The sequence below is a fragment of the Lampris incognitus genome, chromosome 19, assembly GCF_029633865.1.
Source record: "Lampris incognitus isolate fLamInc1 chromosome 19, fLamInc1.hap2, whole genome shotgun sequence".
NCBI classification, from domain to species: Eukaryota; Metazoa; Chordata; class Actinopteri; order Lampriformes; family Lampridae; genus Lampris; species Lampris incognitus.
Window position 1 is genome coordinate 18,425,810 of NC_079229.1, and position 25,672 is coordinate 18,451,481.

Below are 25,672 nucleotides of genomic sequence, written 5' to 3' on the forward strand. Positions count from 1 at the left end.
TTTTACATTTCACAATCCATTAGAACTCTATGAGTCAATATTCACGTTTTCTTCTCTTTTTCACTTCATGCCCAATTTCTACATGTCTAGAGCTCATTTTCACCTCTCCTATATTCCCAAATAGGGACTTGTTTAGAACATATTGCTAGTTGGAATATATGCTTGTCTGGGAGCTCTGCTAGTATCAGGATAAAAAAATAAAAAAAACACACACGCACCCATAAATAACCCATTTAAACCTCCTAAGGGTAGCCCCCCCTGGACAAACGAGATAGAGAGGCTTATAAGACAGGAGTAGTCTGTCATTATAGCATCAGTTTCAGAGATGGAACAATGAGATCAATGTGTTATGCCGGTGCCACTGTTAAGATGGCACAAGGGGGGGGGGGGGTTCCTGGTTGCATGGCAATCTATTCTGTTGCCTACCAACACAGGGATTGCCGGTTCGAATCCCCGTGTTAGCTCTGGCTTGGTTGGGCGTCCATACAGACACAATCGGCCATGTCTGGGGGTGGGAAGCCAGATGTGGGTATGTGTCCTGGTCACTGCACTAGCGCCTCCTCTGGTCAGTCACGGCGATTGTTCGGGGGAGAGGGGGAAGTGGGGGGAATAGCATGATCCTCCCATGAGCTACGTCCCTCTAGCGAAACTCTTCAATGTCAGGTGAAAAGAAGTGGCTGGCGACTCTATCAGCAGAGGGGGGTGGAGCAGTGACCGGGACGGCTCGGGAAAGTGGGGTAATTGGCCAGATACAATTGGGGAGAAAAAGGGGGGAAAATAAAAAAAAAAGATGGCACAAAGGGGGAAAAAAAATCCCGAATTTCAACATTACAAATCACTCAGTCACAAGCTATATTGTTTTGTTTTTGTTTTTGTTTTTTCCTCGTAATCATCTGTTGATGAGAAGTCATTATAGTACAAACAGTATTAGTTATAAGATTAAATTCCAAGCCTTACCACTGTTGATACAGTGGTTTACCGCTAAGGTGAGTTAGGATTAGCTCTCTACTAGCATGCTCCACATAATAATGGTGGTACAATAATGAGTCCCATTAATTATGTAAAGGCAGTGATGCAGATGGACCTAATTAATTGTCTCCCGTCACCCCCTTGATTACTGTACCTGGAAGGGAGGTGATAATTTCTGTAATACTTAAGCAGGTACGCAAACTGTTTTGTCAGAGCCACCTCCTCGACAATGACAGAGTGGTTTGCCCGCTCGCCCGCTGCAAATCTCTTTTCCCCTTAATTCACCAAAAGGAAAGTTTGCTGTCAATGGCGGTGACATTGTGTTAATTGAGGGAGAGATGAAGGAACAGGGGGGATAGAGGGAGGGAACTTGCACTGTGGCCCTGGAGATGTTTTTGCAACCTGATCGCATCAACATTTGTGCACCGCCTTGCTGTTTGTCTATGTCTAGGTAATGGGTTACCGGCGGGCGGGTTCGGAAACACCCAAGGCGCTTTCCAACAACAGGGAATCAAAACAGCACAGATTGGAGTGATAATGGTAACTAGCGTTTTAGAGGCTAGTCATTAATCATACGGGGCCAATGATGCTATTTCCAACTTAATCTACATTAACTTCCTGATTCCCCCACCTGATCAGATAATTGAGGAGATAGCTGTGCCGTATATGATCTTATGTCTTGCTTTTCAGAAGGAAAGATTGATTCATGAAAACACTGAATCTAAGCAGACAGTGAGAGGGCAGGATAAGACATCCCACCTACAGAAGCTTCCAGCACACCTTAACTAAATCCATTTGTGTTAGGTTAAATGGAGTGTGTCAGTCTCACATGGAGCACAGTAAAAGCTAAATCAGAATCCTTTCCACTCGCCATTAAAACACCCCGGGGAGAAATCTAACACTAATAATGCAACAATACCAATAATATGCATAATATGTTACTATAACTAACTATTACAATTAGTCGTCCAACACAAATTTTACAATAAAGTGAGTTTGAGACCACCGGAGATGACAACCTTAACCTGTGTGAAGGAGGAATAGGTATGGGAAAGAAATGCAGACAGAGGAATCATTTAGCCGTGAAAGGATACACAGGAACTGCTGTCAGATGACAAAAGAAGTCAGAGGTCCTGAACAGGAACCCATAACAGGAACACCAGGAGAGGAGTGCAAATAGGAAGAACCGAGGACCTCAATGAATCGGAAAGGATCATCTTGAATCAGAGGCTGCTCTGCAGTGTAGTGTGTGTGTGTGTGTGTGTGTGTGTGTATGTGTGTGTGTGTGTGTGTGTGTGTGTGTGTGTGTGTGTGTGTGTGTGTGTGTGTGCACATGCATTCACATGCCTGTGTGTGAAGTAGATGTGTGCTTAAATGTGCTATGTGTGGGGTCACCAGAGTGCTGCGTCTCCCAGCCCCCAGTATTATCTGGTTGTGTGTGTGTGTGTGTGTGTGTGTGTGTGTGTGTGTGTGTGTGTGTGTGTGTGTGTGTGTGTGTGTGTGTGTGTGTGTGTGTGTGTGTGTGTGTGTGATCATGTGTGCACAATACTCTACATACACATGTAGGTGTGAGTACATTTATTCAAGCCTTTCCATGCACTTGTGTTTGCATCAGAGTTGATTCTTCAATTACAGGGGATGGATTTTTTTTCTTGTGGACAGTGCTCTGGGCCCCACTGGCCTGAGGCAATAGCAAGCAGGCAGCCAGAGACTCAAGTGACGTAGCAGCAAGCACACAGCATCCGCAGTCAGAGCATTAGAGAGCTCAATATGAGATATGACTGCAAAAGGCTACATGCCTGTGTTCCTGAAAAGGTCACAGACTTTGCTGGGCAGTAATGTGTGAAAGCGGTGTAGTCGCACAATGGTTAAAAAAAAATCAGGGGGGGGCACTCACAGCCACACCCCCTCCTCCCCATTCACACACACACACACACACACACATCTTACACCTACTTTATAATGTTTGTATGGATAAACTGATGCATGAACATATACATATAGAAAACATACACACATGTGCAAGCTGACCCCCTACATTCAAAGCAGTGCTTCATCGCTGTTTCTATTCAGTTATAGTAAAGGCACTTACCCAGTGGGTTGCTGCCCAGGGGGTCAATGTTGCTGGCAGGTGATCGGAGCATATAGCTGTTCTCAAGACCTTACCTTCTTGGACTTTTTATTCCAGGCAGAGAACAGATACAGATAGTCTAGTCAATAATTAAGACTTTAGTTGGGCTGATTGTAGTATTACAACCTGGTACTGTGTTTATAAATATTAAATATTGAAGAGACTAGAAGACTAATTGTGCCACATTGTGTATGTCATTGCTCATAATGACAGTCATCTGTCCTGTTGTCCTAGCAAATGATCTGAGTTCAGTATTTAATATCCTTGGATGTTGTGTGCATATGACTAGGCTGTATTCCACTGTAATGACACTGAAAATGGTGCACAGTTGCACCTCTACTGCTGAGCAGACGAGGCAAGCTGTGGTGTCATTATATTACTTCTCTTATAGTTAATGTGAAAATTGTGATGTAATTTATTTTTTTTCTTAATAGGTAGCAAAAGATGTTGATCTAATATTTTCACTACACCACTGTATCTGCAGTGCTCCCAGTTACTTGTGGGGGACTTTTTTTCTCTTATCTTTGATAAACTAAGGAAGATCTTGGGGGTTAAGTACTTTTGGCAATTTAGCCAAAATGGTGTGCTGTTTGGGTAGTTGGTATGATGCTCTACAGAAGTAAAATTATCACTTTTTGCATGTTTCAGCAAATGGAGCGCACCCATCAGGAATCGGGAACACTTAATTTGTCATTTCATGTCCTTCTGCTTCCGGTATGGGAAGATGGCAGCGCGAATTCACGTTTGCAGCGGCCTCACCCAGTACCATCCATGCAGTGTCTTTGTCCATGTCTGCATCTAAGTTCATGTCTTCGTTTGATGGCTGGGAGAGCTGGCACTGGATCAGCTGGGAGAGCTTGGTCTTCTGCATCCTGTGGGCCCAGGGACCACAGCTCTGCCTGGAGCTGCACCCGAGGAAGTAACACCGAGGGCGGTCTGACAGGACATGGAAGCAGGGAAGGCTAAGCTAACTGCTAGCCCATGCAGACCGGCAGTTCCAATAACACTGAGGGCGGTCTGGCGGCAGCCTGGCCTGGCGTTGACTGTGGTATTTTTGGTGTCGTCATGTGGTGTGCGGGGAGGTGTGTCGAGGGTGTCTGGCTGGCAGAGCTAGCATTGGATCGGCTGAGGGAGCCTGGTCTGCTGCGTCCGGTGGGGCCAAGGACCATGGCTCTGCCCAGAGTTGTGCCTGAAGAGGAAACACCGAGAGTGGTCTGACAGGACACGGAAGCGGGGCACGCTTCCGTTTCCATGGGCTAGCACGCTGCTAGCCCATGTAGACCAGCAGTTCCGACAGTCATCCTGGCTGGCATTCGTTCCCCTTGAGTGATTTTTTTGTTTAGTTTGGATATATGTGTTAGTTTGGATATACACGATATGAACAAAAGGATTGGGACAGCAAGTCCAGTTGGACTTGATTCAACTCCTTTGGATAACCATGACCTGGATGAATGAGAACATTCACAGACCTATTGGGACACACCTCTTAATCATTGAATTCAGGTGTTTCATTCAGACCCATTGCCACAGGTGTATAAAACCAAGCAGCTAGCCATGCAGTCTGCATTTACAAACATTTGTGAAAGAATGGGTCGTTATGAAGAGCTCCATGAATTCAGGCGTGGTACTGACATAAGATGCCACCTTTGCAATAAATCAGTTTGTGAAATTTCTTCCCTGCTAGATATTCCATGGTCAACTGTAAGTGGTATTATTGAAAAGTGGAAGTATTTAGGAACAACAGCAACTCAGCCACGAAGTGGCAGACCACATAAAGTCACACAGTGGGGTCAACGAGTGCTGAGGCGCATAGTGCGTAAAAGTCGCCAACGCTTTGTTGACTCAATAACTGCAGAGTTCCAAACTTCCTCTGGCATTAACATCAGCACAAAAACTGTGTGCCAGGAGCTTCATGGAATAGGTTTCCATGTCCGAGCAGCTGCATGCGAGCCTTACATCACCAAGCACCATGCTAAGTGTTGGATGGAGTGGTGTAAAGCACACTGCCACTGGACTCTGGAGCAGTGGAAACGTGTTCTGTGAAGTGACGAATCACCCTTCTCTGTCTGGCAGTCTGATGGATGAGTCTGGGTTTGGCAGATGCCAGGAGAACGTTACCTGCCTGACTGCATTGTGCCAACTGTAAAGTTTGGTGGAGGAGGAATAATGGTCTGGGGTTATTTTTCAGGGGTTGGGCTAGGCCCCTTAGTTCCAGTGAAGAGAAATCTTAATGCTTCAGCATACCAAGGCATTTTGGACAATTCTATGCTTCCATCTTTGTGGGAACAGCTGGGGAGGGCCCTTTTCTGTTCCAGCATGACTGTGCCCCAGTGCAAGGTCTGTTAAGACATGGTTGGGTGAGTTCGGTGTGGAAGAACTTGACTGGCCCGCACAGAGCCCTAACCTCAACCCCATCGAACAACCTTGGGAAGAACTAGAACGGAGATTGTGAGCCAGGTCTTCTCATCCAACATCAGTGCTGGACCTCACAAATGCTCTTCTGGATGAATGGGCAAAAATTCCCATAGACACACTCCAAAATCCTGTGGAAAGCTATCCCAGAAGAGTGGAAATGGAAGCTGTTATAGCTGCAAAGGGGGAATAACTCCATATTAATGCCTATGGACTTAGATTGGGATGTGTTAGTTTGGATATATTTGTTCTTGTATTGTGTTTGTCTTTGTGTTGGTTGCACTGCTGTTGGGCTGGGGAAACGATATTTCGTTTCATTTCATGTGTGCAAGTACATGGAATGAAATGACAAATAAAGTGTTCCTGATTCCATCATTACTTGCACCTGAATTCTGCCACCCATGTCAGCAAAACTTACAAAACAAACTGCAAAATCTTGTTGACTCAGAGGACAGAATTTCTGTCGGACGATAGTGTGACAGCGTTGCAGTTTGGCACACATTGATTTAAATTTGGTGTTTTGATCACATTTGAATGTTTCCCTCAATAATTGACTTTTCCACAAGTTTGAGGTTAACAATTGGCATGCGAAACTTCTCCAGCAGTCAAATAGAGGTACCTCTCTATTGTAGTGTATGGTTCAATAAGGTATTGTGCACACTTTGACAACATATACACCACAACAGTGTCTCATCCCAACTCCAGTCAGGCCCGCAGTGCCAGTGGTGGTTACAGAGAATATGTGTTCCGGTACAAACTCGTCGATGTGAACAGCTTAATTACAGGGAGTGTCAGCCCCACTGCTTAATGTGTCCCTCACAATTAATCCAGGGAGAGAATGTCATTATCTACCAGTTCCTAGGTCTGGGCAGGCATTTTTGTCAGAGAGAAAGGAGGAAGGGAGCAAGAGAGAAAGAGATTGAGATAGAGAGAGGAATAGAGTCAAGATGAGGATGTTCCTTGGTTAGTAGCCCACGGTCCACTTTCATGTCATACAAGAAGGTCAAGTAGGAAGACGAGGAAAAAAAACAAGCAGAGAAGATACTATTGAGAGCTTCCCCAAACACTGTGGTTCATCTCCATTTTGGGCACTTGCCTCTTGTGACTAAGGACATCGGCAGGGAAGGATTTTTTCTTTTAATTTCATCATATTACATTGCATCGCCTGTCAGCTGTCAAAACACGTCCAGCTGGAATAAGCTAAATTGACTCCACATGTTTTCAACACTTCGGGCCACCCTACCCTCCCTTCCTCCCTTCTCCTACTCCTCTACTTCCTCCGCCTCCTCCTCCCCTATCAGGCCGAGTCCTAAGGAACCCTGGCCTGTTCCCTTGCCATAGCGTAATGCAAACCAGAAGGCAACAAATTGGACTGTCGGCAAGTGGGAAAGAATTTTTGCAGCAGCTCGGTAAACACTGAGCAAAAATTAAAAAGGACTTGTCTTGTGCCATTTCTGGCGGGTTTGCGACCACAGCGCCTGGCTCAAATTTGTCTTGCGGCTGGAGAATGGGGTTTTAATGATAATTTTGGTAGATTAATGTGAGATGCGCAGACCAATGAGATGTTTTTTACAGAGATAAATGGACGTTATTTACGGCACAGGGCACTAGCCATGTTGAGGAATTTGTAAGTTATGGCTTGTCGTACATAGAGATAATGTAATAACGTAGACATATACTGACACTCCATGTCACACAAACAACATAGCCAAACACACACACACACACACACAGCTTCTGACTCCACAGAGGTTTGAACAGCTTGAATTTGACAGGTCTGATTCTTGGTGACTTTCTGTCGTTAGTCACTTCTTTTCCTCTATTCTTCCTTCCTTTACTTTAAAGAGTTTGACCTTGGCCATGTCCTGTGGCCCACAGGGGATGAGGAGGCATGGTGATTGTGACAGGTGTCGCGCCTTAACAGCCCCAGATGACATACTAGTGAGAGAAAGACGGTTGGAGGTTTTTCATAAAGGTTTCACTCATAACCTTAAAGAGACAATACAGCCACTGTGTGTGTGTGTGTGTGTGTGTGTGTGTGTGTGTGTGTGTGTGTGTGTGTGTGTGTGTGTGTGCGTGCGTGTGTGTGTCTTATTGCTTATACCCCAAGTCTCATTTTGGTTATTGGCTTGGCTACTTATCACCTCCAGCCTCCAAGGCCTGATTAGGATGAAGCTGCTCTGCTTTTTGATATCAAAGGCAGTACTTGGCTTTGGCATCCGCTGCATCTTGATATTTATTCTTGTGATGGTACTTTGGAGAAGTTCACATTCAACAATTAGGCACGGTTTTCACCTCATTTGCCTCACTCAATGATTATGATGTTACATCTTTTTAGAAAATTATTGTGACACCATTGCATCATCAGATCTGTGGGCATCTGTCCATCCATTATCCAAACCGCTTATCCTTACTTTGGGTTGCGGGGATGCTGGAGCCTATTCCAGCAGTCATTGGGCAGCAGGCAGGGAAACACCCTGGACAGGCCGCCAGACCATCACACAGGGCCAGCACATACACACACACACACACACACACACACACATTCATACCTAGGGACAATTTAGTACGGCTGATTCACCTGACCTACATGTCTTTGGACTGTGGGAGGAAACTGAAGCACCCGGAGGAAACCCACGCAGACACGAGGAGAACATGCAAACTCCACACAGAAGATGACCCCCAAGGTTGGACTACCCCGGTGCTCAAACCCAGGTCTTTCTTGCTGTGAGGCAACTGCGTTAGCCACTACACCGTGCCAGATATGTGGGCAATGGTCAGTAATTGTGGAATACTCAGGAGAAACATTGCTTTCTCTCCATCAACCAGATGTAAACCAAATGATTTAAAATTTGTGTAATCTTTATCGGTTCCAAGAAGAGGGCATGTTTTAATGTCATCAGTCATTTATTCCACCTTTTTTGTCAACTCCTAACCTTTTAATTTGATAATTACATCTTTGCTGAGAGGTCACTGAACTTTCTCACAGCATGTGCCCATGTTAAAGAGATGTCTACAAAAACCTCTCTGTGTTCTTCTACTTAACTGGTTTAAACGTGTCACTATCAAGCGTGTTGCCGAGGTCAATATAGCTGAAGGTTCACCTGAAAACGGCTCAGGTGAACCCTTGCTGTTAGGATGTTGTGTTGCTGTAAAGCCCCTTGAGGCAAATTTATAATTTGTGATATTGGGCTATACAAATAAAATTGACTTGACTTGACTTTAAAAAAAAAAGGCACAGAACTCCTTTTTTTCTTATCTGCTAGTATTGCAGGTAACCCTCAGCATGCACCAAAACAAACCTGGAAAAGTGATCTCCTGAGGGCCTCGGGTGAGTCATACTTGGTGTGGAAGTGAAGGATGGGCTGCTATCGGAGTTGCTTACTGTAGGCCGGGAGTTGGCTTTATATTCCGCAAAGGAGATTAGTAACAGTGAATTATGCATATCTTATTTTCTGGATTATCTCAAGCACTCAGAGATACTATCGCAGCAGAAAATCTCTTTTAAAGTCGTTCAATTTATTCAGACTGTAAATATATTCATTGTTGCTTGTTTATCTTTTTCTCGAAGTCCAATTTAGTCTACGCCTCTTTGGGATGGAGTAAATTATAGCACTGTAACTATGATTACTCAAGTTGGAATATTTATAGACAGTGCCCTTTGCTTTGGAGGCACAATAATGAGAGGAGTGTGGATGAATCAACATAAAACTCTACTGTAGCGTACTAACCATTTTGTCGCTGTGTATGTGCCTTGTGTATGTGTGTTTTTGTGGTGTGTGTGTGTGTGTGTGTGTGTGTGTGTGTGTGTGTGTGTGTGTGTGTGCTTGTGCTCACTCGCTCACTTTTCTGTATGCAGATATGAATGGGTGGCCTGTCTTGACCATTGGTGCGTTTAACCAGACACAGACCTTTGCTGCAGCCAAATCAGACCCAACGCAGACAGTGTGCATCCATGCCATTTTCAAGCTGCTCCAATTATATCTGCTGACCGTCTCCATATTGGCCAAATTTACAATAATAGCATATCTATTTCCATTCTAATGGCTGACATTGCCTGGCTTATCCATGCGTGTGCGTCAGTGGCCCTTATTGCTGAATTATTTAGCCAGTTCCAACCCACGGTAATACGCTGTAGCCGTCCACAGTTTGCTTGCTGTGGGAGTGAGAGAATAAGTGTGTGTGTGTGTGTGTGTGTGTGTGTGTGTGTGTGTGTGTGTGTGTGTGTGTGTGTGTGTGTGTGTGTGTGTGTGCGTATGCCCATGCATGCATGCACACATGCACATATATGCATGTGTGTGTGCATGTTTGTGTGTGTGTGTGTGTGAGAGAGAGAGAGAGAGAGAGAGAGAGAGAGAGAGAGAGAGAGAGAGAGAGAGAGAGAGAGAGAGAGAGAGAGAGAGAGCGAGCGAGAGAGAGAACCGTCTTTTTGCATCCTTGTGTGCCCACAGTTTTGACCATGCATCTGTGTCATATGAACCCTCTACTCTTCATATGGGTTTGGATATCCATAGGTCACTCCTGATTTGTGTGGTTATGTGCCCACACAAAATTGGTACCTGTGTGTGTAGACTGGAATGAACCCCCAGTGCAGAGCAAACGGGCCTTGAACCCAGGCCGTCCCTGAGCAACAGAGAGCTGACCCTCTACAGCTTAGACTGGCTCTTTGCGGCACAATCTTCTCTCCTCCTCTTCTCTCCTCAGCCATCCACCTCCCCTTCCCCCAACTCTGCCGCCTGGCCCCAAGCGCCTGCAGGCACTGGAGATGCACGCATGCGTTGCTTCTCTGTGTGAGGCTTTGTCCCTGTGTGTGTATAAATGTGTGTGTGTGTGTGTGTGTGTGTGTGTGTGTGTGTGTGTGTGTGTGTGTGTGTGTGTGTGTGTGTGTGTGTGTGTGTGTGTGTGTGTGTGTGTGTCTGTATTAGAATCCGTGGACAAAAGAAGCAACCATGTTTACCTCTCCTCTCACTTGGCAATAGCCATTGATGCTCCATGGTGCTATATCTAGATATCTTGCGTTGTCTTGTAATTAACTTTTTAAATTTTGTTGAGATGAAGCACATAAGTGCCCAATGGAAAGACAAAAACGTAATACAGTCACATTGCAGCCTGTCTAAATATAGAGCAGGACTTTGAAAGGGCAGAAGTTTGAATGCTGATGTGCTATCCTGTATCATCGCTTCCAGCATTACAGACACAGCTGAAAGAATATAAAATCCCCAGAAAAGATATGGTAAACTATGCTGTAAGGTTTGCATTTTTCTAATCCTATAGAGTAATAGTTTCATATTAAAAATAAGGCTTTATAGACATTTAAGTTTTCATGGTGCATTATGGGTTGAGACGAGTTCAATCGGGGGTATATAGTGAATGAAATAAAGATAGTTATTTATAATAACAGATGATTTAGCGGAAGTGAATACATGTCAAGAAAGTCTTTGTTGCTTAGAGTCAACAGGGAGATTGTTTAATGGAGGGGCATCAGCAGCCCTGAGCAGCAGCATGATAAATCCCCACATGGAATCCAGACACTGGTGGTGGTGGTGGCTGATGATTTCTGCTGAGATGATGAGGCTGATGAAGAGATGAAGCTGATGGTCTGCGAGGACTAGGCAGTGATGGGGAGGTGGAGGGGCATGCAGAACAGCAGCATAAATGCACTAGAGCCGGAGAGAGAAACATGTTTTAAAAAAAGCAGCGAGATGATAGGCTAACCATGCAGGTGTGTCGTTGTGCTATTGGACAGATGAGAACAGGTGATGTGAACAGCTGATTGCTCAATTAACAGCCCGAGACGATGACAGCAAGGGAACTTATGAGTGAGCATGTGTGAGAGATGAGAATGGCAGGCAAAAATAAGGACTATACAGGCCTATGCATGCAAAAGATAGTCTTCCTGGCTGAACGTTCACTAAAACTCCATTTGGCTGATTGGCTTTAAGACAGAGGAGCAGTCCTCATTTTTTTAATGTCCATCAAACCTTTGAGTAATAAGGGATAGGTAGTTAAGAACAATGTGATACACCTGTGTGTGATGATTCTTTTGGAATGTAAACTTGGGGAAAATGCTGATATTCTGATAAATGAATAAATAAATTGGCATTTTGGGATATAGATTGGAATGTAGTGGAACGAGTTCCTGAGCTGTTTTCCAGAAGTGTCAAAGCATGTTGTGTCACCAAGGATTACTCTGCGGTGTGATATGTAGAGAAATGTGGCCTAGATACTCGGATAAACGGTAGATCTATTGCTGTTGCTGCTGCATATTGTAAGACCAGACTCATCCCGAAATTTTCTTTCGTTCCTAAATCTTTACAGAATATTCTTATGCTTCCTGTCAACAGTTGTACTGACACTGGCTCGTTTTAGGTTAATGTTTAGCCTAGCACCAGTCCAACACCAGGATGTCTTGGCAATTTATAGAAACCCAAACCAGTGGTTGTAATGAGTGTTAAAGCTTGTAAAAGCTCTTGGATCCTGGCTCTCTCTTGGATGAGACTCACAAATACATACCAATTATGAGGTTTGTCATGAGGAAAATAACCAGATGTAACCCTGTCACCTTTTTTTTTTTACTACTTTATTAATCCCGTGTAGCAATTCTTTCTCCGCATTTAACCCATCCTAGCCGTGTAGCTAGGAGCAGTGGGCAGCCGCCATGCAGCGCCCAGAGACCAACTCCAGTTCATCTTGCCATGCCTCAGTCAGGGGCACAGACAGGGTATTAACCCTAAGATGCATGTCTTTTTGATGGTGGGGGAAACTAGCACCCGGAGAAAACCCAATGCAAACATGGGGAGAAGATGCAAACGCCACACAGAGAACGACCTGGAATGACCCCCAAAGTTGGTCAACTCCGGGATTCGAACCCAGGACCTTCTTGCTGTGAGGCGACAGCGCTAACCACTGGGCCACCGTGGATCCCAGTCTGTAGTTTTGCGCACTAACCAAGGTTTGTTGTAGTCCCAAGGTCAGCCCCAACTTCAGTCAGGGTGCCACCTCCAGCCCAAGCCCTCACTTAGATCCTCATCCACTGTCCTTGCTCATAGTCTTCCATCTACAACTTCCATTTACATCTTTCCCATTCATCATGCTTTTTTGTTTTGCACATGCATGCTATAGCTACTTCACATGTTCTCTCTTTTTGTCCATTGTCTAAACGTATTGTGATTTTTTTTTGGTCACATTTGCTTTTGTCTAATGTCTCCATGGTGGATTTTATGAAATTCTTAACTTGTTTTTAAGCACTGTATACCCCAATCCCAATTGTATTTTTGCTGAACGTGACAATGAACATGAACTTAAAAGAATTGAATTGAGCTGAAATTGAGGTCCATCACCGGTGTAGACTAATGCCTGATGCCCATCCTCGTTTCAAAACCTCCCGAAACAAATCCTATACTCCGAACTGACTGAAGGTCAAAGAAAAAGAGGAGCTCTCAAAAAACGCTACAAGGGCTGTATCAAGGGAGCGCTGATCACCTTCAACATCGACCCTAAGAACTGGGGAAAAGTAGCGGAAAATCGAAAATACCGGAGAGCTGCCTGCCTGGCTGGTTCCATCAAGGCCGAAACTGACAAATGAACGCATGCGGATGAAAAGCCCTGCCGCAAAAAAAAATTCGGCAAGAACAGAGAGCCACAGGAACAGGTCCACCTCCTACTATCCCCTGTCCACGCCATTCCCGTCTCTTCTATTCTCACCTTGGACTGTCTAGCCATCTGCGTTTCAAGCACACCTTAATCTCTTGGAATGGCTCCTCAGACACGAGAGACGCCAATGACGACGAATGTCTCTGTGGTGAATTTTATGAAATTCTTAACTTGGTTTTAAGCACTGTATACCCCAAACCCATTGTATTTTTACTGAACATGAACTTAATGGAACGGAACTGAGCTGAAATTGAGGTCCATCACTGGTATAGACTAATGCCTGATGCCCATCCTCGTTTCAAAACCTAGTCCCAGACAAATCTACCTCTCTATCGTTTCCAAAATGCAAATTCAAATTTAAAATTGGAGTAATTTACAAGGCCCATTTATAAAACCATACTTTACAAAGCAGCTCTACAAATAAGGGAAAACAAACGGTAGAGAGAAAAAGATGAAAATTTTGTCTTTCCTTCGTTTTTGACTCAAATAATCCACTGTGTCATATGTGCAACAGTATTGATTGTCTAAGCGATTCAGGAAAAAAAATGTGTAGGCTAAATAGATAGACATAAAGAGATGAAAAGAATGGGCGACCAGGTGGTGTGGCGGTCTAATCCATTGCCTACCAACATAGGGATCGCCGGTTCGAATCCCCTTGTTACCTCCAGCTGGGTCGGGTGTCCCTACAGACACAATTAGCCGTGTCTGCGGGTGGGAAGCCGGATATGTGTCCTGGTCACTGCACTAGCACCTCCTCTGGTCGGTTGGGGCCCCTGTTCGGGGGGACTGGGAGGAATAGCATGATCCTCCCACGCGTTATGTCCCCCCTGGCGAAACTCCTCACTGTCAGGTGAAAAGAAGCAGCTGGTGACTCCACATGTATCAGAGGAGACGTGGTAGTCTGCAGCCCTCCCCGGATTGGCAGAGGGGGTGGAGCAGCAACCGGGACTGCTCAGAAGAGTGGGGTAATTGGCCAGATACAATTGGGGGGGGGGATCCACAAAAAAAAAAAGAATATTTGAGGCAATAATGTATAATTGATTTGTTTTGTTTTTTAAATCGAAGTTAATTGAGTCACTTGATTACTCATAACGACCCTACTTCCATATCCTTCACCATCCCTCCCCCCCCAACCTGGCTCCTATTCTCTCCCCCAGTGTCATTCCCAGGCTGGGTTCCAGCATCGGCCCGCTCTCCGGAGTCCTCGCCATGCAGTCCGGCTCCATCCTGATCCTTAGCATCGGCTCCTTCTCCAGCCCCAGCCTCAGTCCCCAGTCCCACACCGTAGTCCCCGCCACAGCCGGGGCTTCCATGTGCGACTGACACATAAATAACCAAGCCTGTCCGCCACCCAGGCAAATTCAAATGCACCTGTCAATGTGATGAAGCACCCGCCCGCAGGGAAGCATTGTTTACATTTTCGCTCCACTCTTTGCAAAAGTGCGATTCTAATTATTTTCCCACTGTAAATTAAAGCCAAGTGAGACAGAACTGCAAACCAAAAGGATCACAGCAGTGGCACGGGAATAGCCCAGCCCTAATGTATATAAATTGCATCGAGGGTGGGAAAAAGGCAAAGGAACGTGGGTGGGGTGGTGGAGGAAAAAGAAGGGTCAGCTGCTTTTGTTTTAAAGAGGGGAGCGATGGGGAGGAGAGAGAGAGAGAGGAGTATTCACACTGACGTCGCAGCTACTACTGTACAGGCATCTACCACTGTTGTGCTCATTACACATGGAGTCTGGAGATCTTCAGCGGCCTGGAATACATTATACCTTCACATTTCATACATAATAATGTGCCAGAAATGTGCCGTGTTATTTGTCATACCAATGAGTAGCGTGTGCACAAGAGAGTGAGAGAGAGAGGGCGAGAGAGATTTAATTAATCCATAGGAGCATGCAAATGGAAGGTAAAATTAGACAGGAAGGGAGGCTTGGGGATGAGAGTGTATGTGAATGGTAATGATGGCTATCTAGTTTGGATCAATCATCCAGGGATCAGGGGGACTGACAGGCCTGCTCATGCCCATGCCTTAGGCTGCTGTCCTGGACGGCAGCCAGCCCGGCTCAGCCTGCCTGCTCACCGAGGCCTCTCCTTTTCTGCGCTCTTAAATCACACATGTTGGCACACACGCACATACAAGTAGGTACTTGTATGTGCATGTGTGTGTGTGTGTGTGTGTGTGTGTATATATATATATATATATAAACATATGTACATTCAAACACACAGACACACACATACACAAATGCATACTTTTACCTGAGCCTTTACATTTGACACCCTGAGATGAATAACTCTGGGGCCTTGTTAGTGTGTGTTTATTAATCAGCGATGCATCCTTCACCCCATGGCAGTGTTTTCAAAATGGTGGATTGGGAGAGTGCATGACTTGAGTGTTGCTGATCTCCCGTTCGCTGCGTATTTGCCCACGATTAGTTCATGCCGCAACACACTGTTTTGATTATCCTGCGGGTCAAAGGAGAACGGGAAAGGTTTTTCCAAGGTCATGGGGGGTTACATAGAGTTCGGGAGCTGCTTTGATTATGAGAAGAGGCTGCGATGGAGTTTGATGGGATCTCAACGGGAATATCCCCTTGTTTAATTATGGTCAACTTTAGACATTGTATTTACATTTGACATGTCAAAATGCCAGGGGAAATGTCATACGTTTATATTTACGACACTGAAGGACGTGCTAGATAAATATAAAATGCACTATACCACTCCCAGACATGGCTATTACTGGCTCAGTCACTCACCCAGAGGAAAATTACTATTTAATTCCCAGAAACCGCCTGCCCTCTTTAGCTGTTAGTTGCGAGTTTATATCCTAATTTAGGTATGAATATGGGTCACTTCTTAAATATAACACGAAATCAGATCTTTATAGAACGTATTGGATTTGCCCTTTTATCTCCGAGGCAGTGAATTTTTTTTTTTTTTTTTGTGGCCTCGAAGTGTTAAAACAGAAAAGGTTCATTATATCAGTGTCTGGGATACTACTCCAAGTCCACCTTTTGACACATTTTTCTTTCCATTTATACACTGGTGCACGAACATGATTGACGTGTAAAATAATTTTATTACAGTTTTCCCAGGATTCTTTAAATATAAAATAGCACCTCTCCATAGGCACCTGTAATTAAAGGTAGAACAGTAGGATTTGTCGGTTGCGGTTTGTAAACACATCATTAAAAGTTGCCCCCCCCCCCCCCCCCGGTTCAACGTCAACAGGAGTACACGCCCCCTGACTACAGTTGCCAGAACACATCCCAGCGTACAGGCCAACTCCGCATCGCTCTTCATCCCCATCCTCTCCTCCAGTGCTTGCCAGCGGGGGAAAGCCGACCCCACATTCGCTCTCGTTTTGGAACGAGCTTTGTCCGCTTGGCGTTTCGCATCCTGTGTTTGCGTCTTTTCGGCGCCGTGTCCGCCATTGTCGTAGCTTCCTCTTGGATACGTGCCTATCTGGCACCTGGTCGCTACGTCTTTATAAAGTCCTGCTGTCCAAAAGTTAATACCCAGAAAAGTCCTGTACACGACAAAATCAGAAACTACAGGCAGAGGACAGGGTCTCTACAGATACAGACACCGCCACACACGTCTAGTGGCTCATAAATGATGACTGAGAGGGACTGTTTTTGTATGAGTCCATACATTGATTTCTAGGAAAATCTTACTTGTTCTACCTTTAAGCAGCAAATGCTTTTATTCTCCATTCACATATATGTATATGGTGTGACACAGAAAGTCTAAAATCCCGTCTCCTGTCAGAGAAGCAGAGAGACTATATTTGTGAAGCATGGTGTCTTGTCTGCAGCTGTGCCATCTCCACTTCCTGCACCCCTGCCCCCACCCTCCTCTTCCTGTCTGTGCATTTGCGGTAATGTCTACAAATCCTGAAATTTATGTCCCTGCTGGAAAACATGGTTTGCCGTTTATAGTGCCCCCGCTAAAAAGAAATAAGGCCCGTCTCTCTTGATGCAAGTCAAGAGACTGATGCGGACTCTATCAGATTTCTAAATACAGACCCCGACAATAAATCTTGACTTGATTGGGTTTGAATTGGGTTAGCTCACTTGAATGCTATCTGCTTAACCCACAGCTGGCCTGCCTGCTCCATACAGACATTGGACCTAAATCAGTCACTTAGTGCTATCAAATGGAACAATGGCGGAGTTGAGAGAGCACTCAGGGTAGGGCTAGAAGCCAGCCTGGTACCATAACACGACACAACAGACCAGGACAGAGTAGAACAGATCAGGCCCTCTAATGTTTTGTTTTTTTTTGTTTTGTTTTTTCCCCAGCTCAGCCATGATGCGTCCTAAGAGCCATGGTGCATTGCATGAAATGGCATCACCCAAACAAAAAACAGGAACACCTTTTCAATCCCTTGTCTGGTGTTGTCAACTGGATTTTGCATGCTAATTGACATGAGATGGTGTCATAACTAACAAAAAAATTAAGATTCAAGCCAAAACACGTACATAAGCACACACACACACACACACACACACACACACACACACACACACACACACACACACACACACACACACACACACACACACACACACAAGCACATACAGGACCAAGCAGGTGTATTCAACCAAAATGACTTGTGGTATAAACGCTATCTCTTGGGAACCGATCCCACAATCTTTCTATTACCACAGTTGGGCTTGGTCTCACAAACGGTGGATTGACTCAGAATGCTTGAGAGTTCCCTGCCGCATTGTAAAACAACTGAGACGGCTCAGTTTGCAGGGAAAGACCCAAGCCCTCTCTTCCCTAGTCCCCTCGGTTGTGTTTTCTCAGAAAACACCAAATCAACATACAGGCTCTATCAAAACAGATTGATTGCTACCTTAGCAGAGGTGCTGATTGCTTAAAGGAGTCATCTAAGCAGCTGTCTGCGGTGCAGGGTACGAGACGCAGTTAAAACAATCTCATTATGACAATCCACGACAGTGGTAAAACAAATGCATCCCTGCATTCCCCCCTCAATGTTTTCAACTGGTCTTCTCACTGTTGTGTCTGCAGTGGTGACTCTTGACATTTTGACAATGTGGTCCCTGTATTTACTGGGCTTTCTGGGTTGTAGTTAAAGTGGTGTCGCTTATTGCAAGTGAAGTAATGGTTCACACTTTCCCGGGCGGATTGCCTAGAGTTGTGTTTGCCTAAGCGGTTATAAGTATGAGGTGACATCGATATGCCGCCAAATTACAGCTCTCCTTCAGCGTGACCCTGCCACTCATGGCCCACTGAATGAGTTTGCTTTCTTCCCCTCTCTGTTTTTTTAGACGAATCATAATTACAGAGCCAATTAAGGGGTCACCTTGAGTCTTATAAACTTGGCTCTTACAAACTTCCTTTTCCGAGTGACTGCAAATTTGTGTGTGTTTGTGTGTGTGTGTGTGTGTGTGTGTGTGTGTGTGTGTGTGTGTGTGTGTGTGTGTGTGTGTTTCAGTATTTGTGTGAGTGTGTTTATATGCAAGGAAATCAGTTTAGATTAGTAATTGTATGTGCATTCCTGTGTAAAACTGAACACACACACACACACACACACACACACATATATATATGTATATATATATATATATATATATATATATATATATAACCTGCTCTTCGTGCTTGTCTGTGTTATATATATATATAAAACCTGTTCTTTGTGCTTGTATGTGTTTGTGTTTGTGTGTGTACGCCTGTGTGCATTACTGTAGATGCAGATCTGTTTTTGTGTGTTAGGTTGAACTAAGGCCTTGCAACTCGACTTCAGTCAGATGTTTGTTCTAAACATGGGTCTATAGAGAGACTGTGTGTGTGTGTGTTGTGTGTGAGAGAGAGAGAGAGAGAGAGAGAGAGAGAGCGAGACATCGGGGGTTGGTGGGTGGGGTCTTATCAGTTCATGTATAGGAATGGCTGATCCATCCATGATCCATTTGATCACTGGACATTCAAACATTTACAAGGAGGCACTATCAAAGAGGGTGCGAGAGAGAGAGAAAGGGGGGAGGGACTGAGTGAGGGAGAGAGCTTCCATGATCTACACACATGGATGATTTCAAGTTACATGACCTATATAACATGTTACACGCTCCGCTTGCTCCCGGTGTTTCACCCTGATAGAGAAGGGCAGTGAATTGCAGGTTCAGAGTCTAGCTCCACATGCATGGACACATGCACACACACACACACACACACACACACACACACACACACACACACACACACACACACAGAAAGAAGGACCCTGCCACCAGGATCATCTGCATACATAATCACAAACACAACCTGATCCTCTACCTGCTACAGATCTAGCCCCATAGGACTAGCATCACTATTTGGAATTAACAGGCTTATGTACACTAACGACACATATCAAGTAGCTACGACTCAAGCCAGCTGTGAATGAACAGCAAAAGTACGTTGGATGGTCGGACATAGTCTGCCTGGGTTTAGCATGTGTCAGGATTGGCAGGACAGGTTTCTTAGCTGTTTCTATAAAAAGCTTTATTGCATTATGGGCTGTAAATAATTACCAGCTTGCCTGAGGAAAATGTAGTACACAATGAGGACTTTAAATGGCCACAACTGCGCTCAATTGTGTTATAGTAAGTTTGTAGGTGACAAGTGTTCTATGTATGTAGCTTGTGAAAGAACATAGTGTAATATGTAATGTCACACTTTGATGTCTTGATGGATGCGCAACAATCCCGGTAAGAAAATCAAAGAAGGTTGAGTCAGTTCACCTGGATACAACATTCATTGACAGCTGTCAATAAACGTTTTATCCAGATGAACTGATTCAACCTTCTTTGGTTACACTTTGATGTTATCTTGTGTCAGTGACAACATGGTATTTTCCCATGGTGGCCCTTTATTTGCCTAAGTCACTGCTCATGTGAAAAAGTACGAGCACTCTTTGGCCATCATTCTTTCCACGGTATTTGTGCCATGCTCTCCCCAGAGCTGTCTAACCATAAGCACTGCTGAAATATTTAAAGGCCCAAAATTTCCCTGAGTTTCTAAGCAGAAATAATAAATGGTCTGGAAAGATGGGATATCTAAGGAGTTACAGTTTCAATTTGTGTTTTGACAAATTCATGTGGATGTCTGACGAATGTTGGGTCTGAGCTGTCTAGGTACACCGAGAACACCGATTGATCCTGGTATGCACCTCAGTTTGATTTCTCCTGGTACCTCCTTGCTTGCCTGTTTCATTTTTGACAATGGCATTTTCTGTCTCCCTGTTCCCTTATGCTAATGCCAACCTTGCCTTCCCCTCCCTGCACTGTCCTGTCTACTGACTGCCTTGACAGGTTACTGATAACATCTAATACTCTATGTGTGTGTGTGTGTGTGTGTGTGTGTGTGTGTGTGTGTGTGTGTGTGTGTGTGTGTGTGTGTGTGTGTGTGTGTGTGTGTGTGTGTGTGTGTGTGTGTGTGTGTGTGTGTGTTGCTTGACTGCACACACCTATTTATGTATGGGAGCTCCCTCCCTCCCCTCCCCCCATCTTGCCTCTCCCTCTTTTCTCTAGTCTTTCCTTCTTCCTTCCAACCCTTTATCTTCTTCTTCCTCTTTCCTTGTCATCCTCCTTATTCCCATCCCTCCCACTCTCCTCCCTCCCCCTCCATCGTCTCTCTCTACCCCCTCCTGGTGTGTGCCTCACTAGGTGGCAGTGTACGACTACATCTGGACAGAGGAGGACCCCTTGGTGGGGTCTGCCCCCCACAACATCTGCCCCCCAGGAGTGGGTGTCCCCACACAAGGAGCAGAAAGAGAGGTGTACACCCATGTGGCAGTCCACACCCTCTACCTGAGCGGGCTCCAGCAGAGATACAGGCACTTCCTTCGACATCCGGATGGAGCCATCGTAGAGGTGGGATAAAGTCTTTATTGTTGAAGATCTTACCATGCTGCACATACCAGACATGGTAAACTTCTGCAGCACTCTTGCCTTGATTTTCAAGAGGACTCTGCCAATTAACGGACTTGTCTTTTGCTCGACATATGCAGAATAGATGTATCCAGTTTGGTAAGGGGGTGATGAACGGGTAGGCCCGTTTGCATTAACCCTTTGACAAAGCAACCATTCAAACTCCATTTTATAAAGCATGCTGATCAATTCCATCCTAGGATAGTCAACATATGGCGTGAAAGTTGGTTTAATTTTCTCTCTTCTTTTCATTGATGTTTTTCCCCATGTTTTCTCACTTCCCCTTAATCTGGTGCTGTTTCCAAAGGAAACTTGTGTCTTTTATTTACTGTCTTCGTTTCATGTACCAAAGACATATTCACTTGCACAGACACTCATCCTCACAAAAAACAGTGACAGATGAAGAAGTATCGTGCTAGACAGAGCGAGAGACACGGGGGAGATGGATTAAGGGAACGACAGAGGGGAAAAAGAGAGAGACAGTGACTAGAGAGGAGTTACATGTTACTGCACCACTCCTACCCTTTATGACTCAGAGCGAAGAGAGAAGGAGCAGAAGTGGAAGGAGAGAGAGGAGGAGAAAATGTATAAGAAGCAGTAACCAGCTCCTTATCCCTGTATTACTACAAACAACAGACAACAGTACAGCTTTGTGGTCTGGAGGGTGAATCCTCCTTTTCATCTCTACTGCTGAGGCTCACAGTAACTGTGACTTATTCTCAAAGCCTGCACGTATTCACTTCCACCCATGTCTGCTTCTTTCAGCAGAAGGGAGAAAAAAAAAACCTGACCTTAAGTTGCAAGTGATTTTCAAAAACCCTGAAGGATTCGGTCTGAAAAACAGACCCAGACTTAGTTCAACAACCCTGAATTACAATCATAGCCCAAGTAGGAAAATCGAAACAATGTTTCTACATCAAAATTTAGGAAACTAAAGTTATCTTCTTCTCGTTATCTTGGTATCCAGACCTGTAGAGTATTGACCATTTAGAATTTATCTGGTATGATGCCAACATGTTGCACTTGATCCCATGTATTACACACACACACACACACACACACAAGCAGCAGAACACCTCAGATCTTTTGCAAAATGAAGCACTTCATTCAAAACTATACAATAATTTATAAAAACCCAATTTTGTCACTGTGTGGCACACACACATGGTTCAAACAATCTGATTTTGTTTTAACCAGTTACACGCTGCTATGCTCAATCTAAAACACTTAACATTTCTACTTTTCTAATGATATGGTCTGGGTTTGTTTTTTGTTTTCTTTCCAGAGATATTGTTAAAGTACGTGAATATTTTGACCAAGCACAACACATAAGACCAGCACTGCACACTGATGAAGATTATTATTTCTCTCCACATCGTAAAATCAGTTAACACATCCATGCATTTCCAAAGGTTGCATTTTGCACTGAAAAGCAGAACAGAACAAATTCTAAATAGAATATAGTACACAAACACAGCAAGAAAACATTTACGAGAGTCAAAAAAGAAAGAATGAATTAAAAAAAAGAAAAGAAACCTCACCATCATCTCTTTGCCTAGCTGGATCTGGCCATAGCACTTTGTCCTCATCACAGCCTATTTCCTCTATCACAAGAGGGAAGACTCTTCTTGAATGGCAAATCCATCCTTGCACAGACGCCCCTGCATCAGTTTGGTCACAGGCCTCCTCCATGGCTTGAATGAGGGGTATCCTGACAAAGGGCTGGAGATCATGAACCTTTCATCACCATGCCGAAAAAACACTCCTCAATGGGGTTAAGGAAGGAGAGTATGGTGGGAGGTGTCGGAGTGAAAAGTGTGGATTCTGATGAAAACAGTTTTGGAAAAGAGCAGATCAGTGGAAAGATGCATTTTTTCAGATGACAATATAGTATCTCAACTGCTCTGCATCCATTTAGTCTTCTGCTATGACGATGTTGTGTAGTCTGTCTAAAAATGTGAGTGTGTGGGCTGTGTTGTAATAATAATACATTTTATTTGTATGGCACTTTTCAAGGTACACAAAGGCGCTTTACATAAGATAATATAAACATAAAAGCAGCACACCAAAAACATAAAACACACAACAATAATCATACATTAAAAAGCAATTCTAAAAAGGTGAGTTTTGATTAATGATTTGAATGTGGACAGATCAGTACTGATGTGTTTGGGGAGAGAGTTCCAGAGGGAGGGGTCAGCTATGGAGAAAGCTCTGTTGCCCTAGGTTTCGGTGCTTCGTCCTGTGTGGTGGAAACAGGAGGTTGGCATCGCAGGAGCGAAGGCTGCAGGAAGGAGTATGGTAGTGGAGCAGATCGGTGAGGTAGGAAGGGGCCTGGTTATGGAGGGCTTTGTGAGTGAGGAGAAGGACTTTGAATTGGATTCATTGTGGGACAGGTAGACAGTGAAGGTTCTGGAGGACAGGGGTGATGTGGTCACAGGAGAGGGAGTGGGTGAACAGGTGAACAGCAGGGTTCTTGATGTACTTGCGTTTGTTTAGGGCTTTTGATGATGAGCCATAGAGAATGCTGTTGAAGTAATTCTGGATGTGATGAAGGCATAGCTCAAAGTTTTGGTAGCAGAGAAGGAGAGTGATGGGCGGAGACGACCCATTGCTTTTAGGTGGAAAAAGGCAGTTCTGGTAATTTGATTAATGGGGTGTCCAAAGGAGTTGTTGCTGTTGATTCTGAGGTTAAGAATGTGTGGGGAGGGAGAGAGAGTGGAGTAATTGATGGTGAAGCAGAAGTCGTAGGGGGTTTTGGTAAGGGACTTGGGACCGATGATGATTTTTGTCAGATTTATCACAATTGAGTTTGAAGAAGTTGGCTTGTATCCATGATTTAATTTCAGTGAGACTGTTGGTTAGACTGGAGTAAGTTGTAGTGGTGATGGATTTAGTGAAGATGTAGAGTTGGACGTCATCAGCATGGAAGTCGAGACTATGATACCATATGAAGTTATCAAGGGGGAGCATGTAAAGGATGAACAGGAGAGGACCAAGCACTGAACCCTAGGGGATGCCTAGGGATGGGAGCAGTGAAGGAGGTGCAGTTGTTGATGTTGATGAGCTGTTGTCTGTTTGTGAGGTATGATTTTAGCCAGGAGAGGGCAGTTCCAATGATGTTGAAGGAGGATTCAAGGTGGGAGAGAAGAATGGTGTGATTGATGGCGTCAAATGCTGCAGAGGGGTTGAGGAAGGTGAGAATGCTGAGGTGGCCAGTGGTTGAAGAGAGGAGGAGGTCGTTGGTGACTTTAGGAGGGCTGTTTCTGTGCTGTGAGCGGAAACCAGATTGAAATGGTTTGAACCGGTTGTTGGAGATGAGGCGAGCTTTGACTTGGGAGGCGATAACATGTTCCTGTATTTTCTTGACAGAAAGGGGAGATTGGAGATGGGCTGGAAATTGCTCATGATATCAGGCCTGAGTCAGCTTCTTTTTTTTTTTAGGATGGGGGTGGCAGTAACCAGTTTAGGTGTATGGGGGACTAAGCCCGAGCTGAAGGAATCGATAATGATTTCTGTGATGAGTGAAGAAATAGCTGGGCAACAGCCCTTAACAAGATTGGATGGGATGGGATGTAGAAGACAAGTGGAGCTTCTCTTTCCACCATAAGGATAGACAGCTCCATTGGGGACACAGGGGAGAACTTTGACAGTGGCTGAGTGGTAAGGGGAGGAAAGGGCGGGAGAGGGGTCAGGTTATTGTAGATAGTGTCCATTTTAGTTTGAAAAAAAGAACGAAAAGAGTTGTACTTGTTAACTGTGAAGGAACTGCAGGTGTTGTCACTAGGTTTTAGATGTTCGTTTATTGTGGAAGAGAGCTTTGGGGTTGGTGGAGCCAGAGTGTATGAGGTATGAGTAGTAGGCAGACCGGCTGTAATGAGAGTGTCTTTGTATTGTTGAAGGTAGTCTGAGTAGGCTTGGAGATGCACTGTTAAACTAGTTTTCTTGGAGAGTCTTTCAAGCTGGCACTTAAGGGATTTCATTTAATGGAGTTCAGGGGTATACCAGGGAACTGAGTATGTGAATGAGACTGGGGCGGTAGGAGGAGAATGTGCCACAATACTTGACAAGATCAGAGGGATTATCAGAAAGTGGGGGAGGGAAGGCAGACATTTTACTGGCAAGAGAGGCAGAAAGCTGAGGGTGAGATAGATTTGTGATTTCGGAAGTTGACTTTTGGGATGGGGATAGGGATGTCGATATCCAAGCTGATTGCCAGGTGGTCAGAGATATTGAGGTTAAGGCTGAAGAGTTGATGTACTGTGAGACTAGTTGAGCAGACCATTTCCAGGATATGACCATGGCTGTAAGTGGGGACATTAGTATGTTGTGTGAAGTTGAATTATTGTAGCAGTTCGAGGAATTCTATGGCAGATTTACTCCCAGCTTCATCATGTAATAAGAAAAGATATTGGGCTATACAAATAAAATTGATTTGATTTGATTTGATTCATCAATGTGGATATTAAAGTCCCCCAGGAGAACGGAAGGGGTGAGATGGCAGCAGTTAGCTGGGTCAAGAAGTCAGAGAGAAAGGAGGGGTTTGGCTATAGGAAGGGGA

The 25,672-nt window shown here is 44.6% G+C and overlaps 1 protein-coding gene across 1 annotated transcript in view; it reads left to right on the plus strand.

The window, feature by feature from the left end:
- The window catches only part of ofcc1 (orofacial cleft 1 candidate 1), a 97,103-nt gene extending 72,766 nt beyond the window's left edge, over nt 1-24,337 (plus strand). Inside the window, exons 18-19 of the mRNA XM_056299202.1 lie at nt 20,848-21,054; nt 24,209-24,337. Of these exons, the coding sequence (XP_056155177.1) occupies nt 20,848-21,054; nt 24,209-24,337 (336 nt within the window). The remainder of the gene's footprint in view (nt 1-20,847; nt 21,055-24,208) is intronic.
- The last annotated feature ends 1,335 nt before the right edge of the window (nt 24,338-25,672 follow it).